The 11,781-nt window shown below is 37.6% G+C and overlaps 1 protein-coding gene across 1 annotated transcript; it reads left to right on the top strand.

Moving 5' to 3' along the window:
* Positions 1–2,087: 2,087 nt before the first annotated feature.
* meox1 (mesenchyme homeobox 1) lies at positions 2,088–8,710 on the top strand. The gene is made up of 3 exons (XM_058405524.1): positions 2,088–3,032; positions 7,178–7,350; positions 7,959–8,710. The coding sequence occupies exons 1-3, from the start codon at positions 2,552–2,554 to the stop codon at positions 8,079–8,081; spliced, it is 777 nt and encodes a 258-aa protein (XP_058261507.1). The 5' UTR covers positions 2,088–2,551; the 3' UTR covers positions 8,082–8,710.
* Positions 8,711–11,781: the final 3,071 nt, after the last annotated feature.

Below are 11,781 nucleotides of genomic sequence, written 5' to 3'. Positions count from 1 at the left end.
TAAATGCTCAGATCAATTATTTATTTATTTTTGTCATTTTAATGATTCTGGTAATTTGGTGCTTTATATTTTCGTTTCTGAAGCTTACATTTGTCTGGAAAACGCACCATCAATTGATTTTATTTACAGCATTATTGAGGATGTCTTTTCCCTCTGTCTGTCACTTCTGCCACATGCTTTATGATCTAGGGGCTAAAACTAAATTGAATACAAATTTAAAAAAAAAAAAGAAAGAAAGAAAGAACAAAAATTATAATTTTGCTACACAAACTGAAACATTATTATCCAATGTTACAGTAAACATTTTGTAATCAGCATGTGTGTGTGTGTGTGTGTGTGTGTAGGGCCTAGTGTGCTGAGTGAAGTGGACATCAGCAGGGGTGCAGAAGGCCCATAGGCTCCTCTGGGCTCCCACAGCTTTCTGACCCCAGACTTTGGTGACCCAGTGTGCCCATACTCCTGCCTCCCGTCCACTTCATCTTCCCTTGTGTCATGAAGATGGATCAAACGAAAACATGAAAACACTCTTGCTGCCCTGAAACTGCCCTACCAGAGTGACAGCAACAGGTTTCAGTTTGGGGTGATCAACTTATGACTTACTTTGACTTTCCCTCCAAAAATGTGCACGCACACACACACACACACACACACACACACACACACAGTCTCTTTCTATCTTTCTGTCTCTTCACACACACACACACACACACACACACAGATATACAGCTCTCCCGCAGATGGCCTTCACTAACCACAAATGCTGGGTAACCCCAGACCCCTGCGGTTATGGCATGGCCCACAATGCCAGTAAAAAGGGGGATGCTTCATGGCTCAGATATTCGCTGGCTAAAGGGAAAGAGAAAAAATTTCAGGCTGACCTCAGCCCCTTCAGGCTCAACCAAATATTCTGCTGGAGGTGAGGAGAAGGCCGCCTGCACAGAGAGCCAAGAAACAGTATGAGGAAAAAGCTGGAGCATCAACCACAATTATTTACAAATAGCAATGTAAACATATAATTTCCATCATTCTCAACAAGCCTGAGCCCCGGAGATGGATTCAAACCTCAAATGTGCTGAAATAACAGAGCAGACCGCACAGCAGCTAAAAGCAATGATTCAGTATAAACATTCACTAATAACTCGGACTGATAGATGCAGTAAGAGAGCCAGAGGCAAAGAATGTGAGGTAATGGTCCAAACTATGTGCAGAAATAACAGTCTGACCACATTCACAAAATGCGCTCACACATTGTGCTTAAACGGTATCATTTTCAGTGATTAACTTTGATTAACCGTGATAAACACAATATGCCTCAAATGCTAACACTTATTATCAGGGGTTGTACCATATGCTCTAACATAACATGTTACGACATACATGTTATGTATGTTACAACACAAGCCAAATATTTACACATTGCTAAAATAGGTTAGAAAAATACAAATTTAAGTGTATTGCTAAGTATAATTAGGGAAAGGTAATATTTTGCACTTATCTGGAAGAAATGTGTTTCTTTCAATAATTGTACATTTTAAGTGGATCTTTTATTATAAACCACTTCTGGAGTGTATTTTTAAATATTGTACATATCTATTTGACTATGTAATACTGATGTCATTTAAATTATTCAGGAAATTTGGTGCTTATATTAACAAATGTATGTCCAATTATTTTCTTTTCTTTTCTTAAACCTAAATTGTTTTTCAAGGAAAAACTACCATCATGTGATTTTTTACAACCTTGTGGAGGAAGTCATTTCCCTCTTACAGCCCCTGCTGCCATACACAATATGATCTAGGGGTTAAAACTAAATTGCAAACAATTGAAAAAATGGGGTTTTGTGGAGAACAAAAAAGTTGGACCAATTTCCCATGTGGGTGTTCGTTTTTATATTTTACAGACAATGTTCCTTTAAAAGCATGTGCCTGGAAATCCCATTAGATGTGCATATAAAATTCCCTCCATGATTAATAGTAGATGAAGCAGGGCTGGGTTTGAGGGTACCAACATGTGGCCTGCAGGACTCCTCCTCTGCAAGCTCACGTTACACTCCATAAACTTGCCACTCTTTCCCACCTAAGCGTTTAAAAGGGAGGTGGGATCACTTGACAGGAATGCCTCAGAACTGTGAGAGTGGCCCATGCAGCTGGGAGTGGATACAGTGAGTTAACCTTAATGCTGAATGAGAGAGTGTGAGAGTGTGGACTACAACGTCTTCACACACAACACTTTCAGACAGCCAAGGAGTGAGAGAGAGAAAGACAGAGAAAGAGATGCTGCAGTAACACCACTGCTAGAGGGTGCCTGACCTCACACTTGGTGTTAACTTATAGACCAACAAGCAGTGGGAGAGACGTTTTGCCAGTGAGTGTGCGATTTGTCAGGATTGACACTGCAAGATGACGATGCTTGTGTAAAAACAAACGCTAAAGTGGAAGTTTCCCACACAGACTTGTGTCAGCGCCGGCCAGCTGCCTCACTGAGGGACTTGTGTGGTGTGTGTGGTGGTGTTTGTGTGTGAGTGACTTCAAACCTTCATTTCTGATTCAGCATGGATCAACCAGCTAGCAGCTGCATGCGAAGCTCTCATCCTGGCAGTGCTCTCTGGGGATGTGCCAGAGCCCCTCACCCTGCCAGTGTCTCCGGAGGCAGTCTACAGCCCTACCAGCAGGCCTCCTTCTCCCTACATCAGAAACCTGACTTCCTGGCCTACACAGACTTCTCCAGCTCGTGCCTGGTGCCAGCACCACACTCATACCCACGAGATGAGAGACTGTACCAGGAGGCGCAAGGAGTGTACCAGCGGGCAGAGTGGCAGTTCAGCCCATGTGAGCCACGTGGCAGGGGCCAGGAGCCATGCCATACGGCTGCTGTGACAGTCGGCGCGACTGGAGGAACAGACATGAGCAGCCCAGGAGCAGACAGGCTGCCCGAGACAGTGACACCAGGGCTGGAGGCAGATTACTCGCCTCAGAACATAGCCACAACTGATACAGAGAAGAAGAGCTGCAAGAGGAAACGAGAACTCACAGGTGAGTCCTACGTAATAGAAATCTAAAAGTTTGTCACTTCAGATACAACAAACTCAGTGAACAGGTGAATTATCAACGGTTATGCAAAATCCTTGATCAGTATCTCGTGATCAGTACCACAATGAATCATAATCAATATATTGTTAAAAGATCAGTATGTTAATATTGCAAACAGCAAAGCATGATACTTTTAACACTGAACACATTGCATTTATTTTTGTATTTATATATTCAATGTGTTTTGTTTTGTAAAATCAACTTGCACATATAAAATCTCATATGCTCTATGATTCCTCAGTTTTAAATTACAGCTGTATAGAAAGTTTACATTTACATAGAAAGTTTAAAACAACTTTCAGTGCAGTAGATGGCTGCTTCTAAAATGATGATAATAAATGATAATATGTTATTGCAAACTGTTTTTATAAATCAAATCTCTAGGGAGGAAATCTAAAAAGATTTTACACAAATAAATAAAGTGATGTAATTGAAATTGAATGTAAATTTCCAGCTCTGGAGGATAATTCTATTATTATTATTATTATTATTATTATTATTATTATTATTTTATTTTTTATTTATTTTATTTTATTTATTTTATTTTTTTTTGTGAATACCTAAATTCTAAATTTATATTTCATCGAAACAAAAATAGACCACAAACAAACTATCACTCAAACTACTGTACATATCAAATCAACATTAAAAAAAAAAATAAAACATGCGTTATGCTTTGTTTCTCTAAATTCAATGCTCTTTTATTAGGAAGTAATTGTTTCACAGCGTGTTAAAGAAACAACAAACAAAGTGGGGCTTTTACAATGAAAATAGTGCACCTGCCAGAAGAAAACACTGAATGAAACTATATAATTACATCCTTATACATAATGACCCAGGCTCTGATATTTTTTTACAGGAAAGGAAAAACATATAGAAATAGAAATGACAGATGACTACATAAATCTTTATATATAATTATTCTGAAGTTTCCTTCTATTGTTTAAATTCTTCAGCACTTAGGTAATGCTCAGATGCACACAGCATTGTTTCCATTTTCCATACAATATCTATATATTTTTTGTCATATATATATATATATATATATATATATATATATATATATATATATATATATATACATACATATATATATGTATAAATATATTTATATATATATATATATATATATATATATATATATATATATATATATACATACAGCTGTGAAGAAGACAGTCATGGTTAAACTGAAAACAGCAGCCTATGGATCAAATTATAGCATTAGTCTTATGGAAACAGTGATACAGTGAGTCACTTCACTTGTGTTAATGACTGAGGCCATGAAACTGATACTAATCCTCTGACATGCAGACACATGCACTAAAATAGTATTAAAATATATATCATATTATTATATATTATAATATATATTTATATTTTATTCTATCTAGTTGTCGCTGTTTGGAAAGAAGAAATAGCTGGTGTTAATATACCATCATATGGAAACAGATTACAGGACTGTAAATTTCAATGATCCCCATGGTTATTGGTAATAAAATTAGGAAATGATTAAATCTTTAATAGCTGTAGGAGAGAGCTTTTTGCACACTTCCAATAACTTGCTATTCTGAGCGAAGGAAAATAGAACGTCAAAGTTTGTGGCACATCTGGAGCAGGCATTAATTTCAGTTTTTCTGTGGAAAGTGAGACAGGGCAGTCTTTCTGGAATAAAGGAAACGTTTTCAAAGATAAATATATTTCCCAAATAGCAGTTGAGTGGTTTTGTAATTCAGTGGCTAAAAGGCATGATAATATTCTTTTCTCTCTCTCTGAAACAATTGTGAGCTGTTTGTAGAAATGATTAAACAAACTCCTGAAGCTGTCTCTCTCCTCAATGCAACAGTGGCTTACGACTTCATATGCAGTATAAATATCTGCTGCCTCTCTTTTGGAGTTACCGTAACGTAACCCTTACTTACTAACAGTAGAAACATGCCAGACCACATCTGTAATATAACTTCCATATGATTCCACTCCTGCATTCTTACCTACTGACATTTTCCTGTCATTAAGCAGTAACCGAATCCTCATTGAACACACTCTGGAAATGACTGGAGAAAAATCCAGCATTTAAAAATTTATTCCGAGTTAAAAAGTGAAATATTTTGCATACATAGGTGTATGACTGCTTTGCATACTTGGAAAATCGAAAATATCGAGAACAAAATTAATATGACACACTGTGTGCAGTGGTAAATGCTGACAGGATAATCATTCCCAGCTCTGTTAGAATTTTCGTTTGGTTTTCACATCATGAGACAACAAAACATTCACTGGTTGTATGCAATTGTTATCAGATTTACAGTATTATTAACAAAAAATATTTATCATTCCAGTATTTCAGAATGTAAGTGGGATAAACAGGATAATAAAAGATTACACAATGCATAGATAGAAATTGTAAAATAATGTAAAAATCTTATTGGCTACTCTTTGTTTTCAGGATCTTACACAACACAGCATTATGTTGTACGAGACAAACTTCTAATAGTAGCTTTAAATGCATGCTGCAAAACCAATTGGCTCCTTTTATTTTGTTGACTTAACTTGCAGACTTATTTTAGCTTCATTTGGACCAACAATTTGAGAACATGCCAAATGTCGTTTGTCCTCCAGCCTCCCTGCTGAGGTTAGGGCTGTTCACTAAAACTTTATAGGCTTTTGCTGGGGAAATTTATTGGAGACTGTTTGGGGTACATGCACACATACACATGCACACACTATGCCAGGTGTTTCTCTCCAACCTGCTACCACATGTCCATGTACTACTTGTGGCAGTGCATTTAAACGAATGGTAGTCTAATTATAATAATAACGCACTCGCTTAAAGCAACACAGCTTGCCATATTAGAATGTTACTGTGCTGTTAGCAAACGGTCTGGCTCTCTGAATTCCCATCTGCCCGAATGACTGCAGTCTATTTCACTTTCGGACTGTGTGGATCTGGAAAACACCAACCACAAATTCTCACTTTGACAAATTATAGACTTCATGCAGGGTTTGCGTCACTTCTTGGTGGTGCTGCTGATGCTGATCTATGATTCGCGAGTTAATTGAGTTCATAAGGTTTGGATGGCGCAAACAATTTCTTTGACCAACCAATTCATTTATAACGGAAAATGTTCAACCTGCCATGTCCTCACACACTGTTTTAAGTATTTTACAGACAGCTTGACAAAAGTCAGAGTCTCCACTTTCCCACTTCATAGCAAACTAAATTTTCTGTTTCTGCTCCATTGTGGGTTGTCAGATTGAATTACTGTGGCAAAGAGTGCAGAAGGCATTAAAAGAACAGACTTCACCACACACACACACACACACACACACACACACACATGTACATCTATGGATAAAATTATTAATGAAGCTAATTAATTGCATACCTGCAACTAAATGGAACCTTAATTTCAGTAACAAAATGAGAAAAAATTGTAATTTTTCCCTATATATATATATATATATATATATATATATATATATATATATATATAATAAAAGCTTTTGTAAAAACACACACACACACACACATACATAACCAAACAAATTTCTACGAAAGGTCAAAACCTGGGCATTTGCTCCCTACTAAGATATAAAGCACATGCCCACACACAAACACACAGAGAACGACACACACTTCAGCTGTACCCATCCAACACTTTGTTCTTTTAGTAGCAATTTTAACAATGTTTCGGTGCATTCCTTCTTAATGCGAGACCTCTGTAACCTGTTTGGCATGCTCTCTACTACCTTGACCCACTATAACTTGGTCCTACAGATCCTCTGATCTTCCTGCACCTCCATGGAAGTGTGTGGCCCGGACGGGTCTCAACGTCCAGTAAATATATCGTAAAGTGGGGGTCGTTTAAACATAATGTGTGAAATGGAGGTCAGGCATTGGAATGTATTTTAATGTTTTACCCTTTTTTTTTGTAGAAAACCCCATACAGTGTTTTGTACTACAGTACTACATTGTCATATTGCACATGCGTTAATAAAAGAAAAAAAACAAAACAAAAAAAACCTCCCCTTTATGTATGCCTGTTACTTCAGCCTTAATGACCTTTCCTCTGGCCTGAATATTTCAGATATCCAGGACTCCGGATTTAAGCCTGACTCAAACTGCAAGGCAAGAAAGGAAAGGACAGCCTTCACTAAGGAGCAGCTAAGAGAGCTGGAGGCTGAGTTTACTCATCACAACTACCTGACCCGCCTGCGGCGCTATGAAATTGCTGTTAACTTGGATCTCACTGAGAGACAGGTACATGACTATGACCTGTTTTTACTACCATATAATAATTTTTTTCAGCAGCTATGCATTTCTTTATGCATCACACCTAATCAGATGAAACATTTGTGAAATTCATCAATATTTCCACACTTGACTGTGTCCAACAGGGCCTTGTCCTTGTCAGCACACACATGTATATGTACACAAATGCACACAAGCCACGCTAGGTCCCAAAACAGATCCGAATCGTGCTCAACTCCTCTGCAACTCTGTCTGCATATCTCAACCCCCAACATATTTGGTATTACTTGGCTTTATGCCACATTTTTCTCTCAAAGAAATGACACACACACAGATTGAGAAAAGGGAATATACTTTAATATAGTTTGGGAACAGATGGCCTAAGCAGCTCTGTGTCCATGGATCATGCTGAGAATGAGGCCCAAAGGTCAAGTCATAACTTGAGTCTCTGGTTTTAGTCACCAATACAGTTAGACTGTAAGTTACTTTATTACTAAACACATACCATTTTGTATATACGTAAATGATTCCACCAAAATATGAAATGTATGTGCTGGTGTATAATACTTAAAATGAATACCAGTGCTGCTTATAGTAACAATGACTATTCTCCATAGGTAAAGGTGTGGTTTCAGAACAGACGTATGAAATGGAAGAGGGTGAAAGGTGGTCAGCCTGCTTCCCCTAATGACCTGGAAGCAGATGAGTTGGATTCTGCAGCCTCGCCCAGCTCTGAGTGATGACCCTGACTTCCACCTTCAATAAGAGACACATTAAGGGATCCCTGGCGGCTATAGAGGAGCCATAAACATGAAATGAAATGAACATGATGTCAGGTTTTCCACCAGTCTCGTCACACATTCAGATAAACCGGAGGGAATGGTTTTTTGAATGGACAGCATTCTCAAGGGCTATTGGTGTGGACATGCTACTAAAGTGAAACTCACATATTCACATTATCCACTCACAAACTGAGAAAGTCAGACCCGAGAATATATTTGTCCAACATAAATTTAACCCATATTCATTGTTCAAGTTCTGTTTAATAGCTGTTGCCTCTAGTGATGACACTACGATGGCAAAAGCTTGAAAGCCGCCTGTTACAGGATCACGCAAAATCTAAGGATTGCTCATCTGATGCCAGTGCACCAGGCCTCAATGTTATATTTCTTTGTTTTTATTGTAATTCATGCTGTCATGTTTTTAGAATATACTTTTTCTATTGAACAGTTGTTTTCAATCATTGTTGTACCTCTTTTGTTTCAGTGAATGTAATGAAATTGATCAAACACAGATGTTGAATATTGAAAAATGCAAGAATTTAATAAATCACTTAAAAATGGAAACAGTTGCAAAAGTTGAATTGTAATTTAAAAATCATAAAGCCATCCTTCTTGGCTTTCAGTAAGACACTCTATGTTCTGGCATTTTTGTTTAGTAGTCTGGGCTCCACAAGTACCTCTTAAACTTTCTAGACAAATGTATATTTTGAATGTTTGAAGAAATATAAATTTAAAAATGATTTATAGTTCACAAAGGACTATAATACAACTTTATGCCTCATACTTTTTGTGCCAAGAATGACATTTAAACTAACATATTATCCATTTTCACGTATGAGCCCAGGATATGGTTGGATTTGTACTATGGATTTTTAAGTCTTCCATCATTTATGACAAATAACTTTTTCCAGGGATGATCATTTGCAAGTGTGAGATATTGGATTATGTTATGGCTAATATATGCTGCAACATGTATTAGATCTGTGGTTGGTCTACATTCTACTACTTTTGACTGAATACAAAATGTATCATGAGTAAATGCAGGAGCAGTACCTGCCTGAAGGCTTTCACTCTACCTGAATGTTAAATTGTCTCTACATACATTTGGCTTAAAATGTAGACTTGGCCTTGATTCTAGTTTTAACGGAAGCATCTGGTTGGACACAAGAATTGATCTGAGTCCTGACTGGAATTCTGACAAGCCCATGTGGGAGTCTGACACACACCAGAAGTCTGGCGGCTGACCACTGGCGTAGGACTGAGGAGAAGGGAAAAAATAGGTGGGTATGGGTGCAAAGATGACTTCTCAAGTGCAGGATGTTGTTGTAGCAGGTAGTCAGTCATCTAATTTCCTGCTTCCCAAAGAAAACAGTGGTAAAGCATCCAGCGTCCAGTTGCTTTACAATAGTGGGCCTATTCTGAAGCCGTCCAACCAAACAAAACCTGGGGAGGTGAGTGGCCTCTGTGCTGGATTGGCGTAGGAAGGGTTCCATACGCACCCACAGTAGGACCTAACTTGTTCAGCACTCCTGACCCCAGCCAACCACAGCAGCTTTTAGCCCATCCTTCTGTACTTCCTCTGCATTCCACTCATATGAGCGCTATTATTGTATAAAAGGTAATGGCTATCAAAATAAATTCTACACATAAAGCGTAATTATAGTATTAGAGCTCCTAATGAAAATGGACATAGTGGGTAGCGGTTCATTTACACCTATGACATTTTCAAAAATAAATACTCTTGTCTGAAAACATATATTAGATTTCCCTTTCAAGGATGTTAAATCTAATATGTTTAAACAAGGGATAATTTTTTTCATTACCAAATGAATTTGCAGAGACAACTGATCTAAGATACGTACGTGTGCTTATTTAGATAAACAACTTGACAGTTTAAAGTTCTAAAAGCAGATATAAACACTGCATAAACATTTGCTGAACTAGGACATTCTTAACAAAAAGACAATAAAAATACAACTGTGACTTATCAGTAATTTTTTTCCATTTGTCACTTAATAATGGCAGAAAAGGTTTTTATTTTTGCTACATGGCATTGCCGGGACAAAAGCATTATTTAGCAGACTGTATATGATGATGGGAGCAGACATCACTTGGTGACCTTTTTTAAACGGCTTAAAGACACTTGTGAATACAGGATTTGTGAAAGACACCATTGAAATAAATACGCACACAAAAACACTTTTGTCCACTGTTGGGTAAGTACCAGGTGACTTCACTTTAAGTGGCATTTCCATGTAAAGAGAATAAATTGTTCCTGAAAGCACCTAACTGTTGATGTCTTAAAACATTTCCACATAGTGGAGAAAGGAAATGTTATTAAATGTCATTGAAACAGTATTTGATATCATGCTTTTGCAACAGCAGATAATATCAAAACAAAGTGTTTTGGTTCTGGGCTGTTGTGTAAGGCCCCTTGTGGGTTGAGTGGTGAGATTTGCAAGCTGTAACTGTTCATAATTCACTGATTAATCACAGCACACATTGACTTTGCAATGTCCAGCTATGCCAACACATGCTAGTGGTTTTCAATCATGTTTAGTAACCTGTAAGCATCTCCCAGGAACAACCTATTTTAATGACTCCACAATAACTTTCATAAATAAAAGCAGGAGCTGCTTTTCCAAGATAGAGAAACCAGCTGAGCAAGAAGGAGAAGAAACTGGACATCTCCCTTACGAGGCTCTGCTCGTTTGTACCCGCAAGGAAGATATATAATTAAGGAAAAAAGTGCAGAAGCGGTGCGGAAGGGGAAGTACACGCTGGAAACTAACCAGCTCCACAAAACTCGAGCACCTTAGCCGAGGTGCAAACCAAGCATTCTTAGTATTTAGCTCAATAGCGTGAGCCACAATTATTGCTTGAGCAGTGCACGTGATGCTTGTGGCACAACTCGGGGTCAGCTATGTGGTCACTTTAGAGCATTTGACTTGCATTCTAAAAAAAACAAAAAGCAATATAACTCAAAATGGCATTCTCCATGTTCGTATCTAAAGGCACCAAAGGCTTGTGATAAAATACCCGTGCATGTGGCTGCAGATTTGGCTGAGAAGTTACTCGCGGCTTTACACAGCTCCTCATATTGTGTCTAGGTAATGTGATCATTAAGGAAATTATAACATATAGTGAGCTGTTCAGATTAATAACGGTATTATAATTTTAATAGCCTGATTAAACTGTAGAAGAGATTATGGAAGAGTTGATTATGTAGATGAAGAATTATAGAAACTAACCTAAACAAAACTCCATCATCCACAGTAGATTAATGGAGGATGGGTTTGATAAATCCACATTAATTCTATATATACGCATATATACTAACTTAAACTCTTTTAATTCACTGCCCATTGACCATATTCAGCTAAATGTCTCATCTTGCAGCTGGACTTTGAATAAACAATGTGATACTGTAGAATACTCTTTATTACTCAAGACAATTGTTTGGCCTGAACTTCCGTGAAAATGGATTTCACATACTGAAGTCAAAATTTAAGGTAAAAAGCCCCTACAGCAAGAAACTGATTTGGCAGAGCACTGAAAATTTCCAGCACTGTTATATTTATTGGTTTCAGACTTTAGAAAGATATGGGATTTCTCCCTGATTTCCTTTATGTTTAACTATTCTATAGGTAATGTCTCT

This window comes from Hemibagrus wyckioides, linkage group LG13 (assembly GCF_019097595.1).
Source record: "Hemibagrus wyckioides isolate EC202008001 linkage group LG13, SWU_Hwy_1.0, whole genome shotgun sequence".
Lineage (NCBI taxonomy): Eukaryota > Metazoa > Chordata > Actinopteri > Siluriformes > Bagridae > Hemibagrus > Hemibagrus wyckioides.
This window is presented reverse-complemented; position numbering and strand designations above follow the sequence as displayed.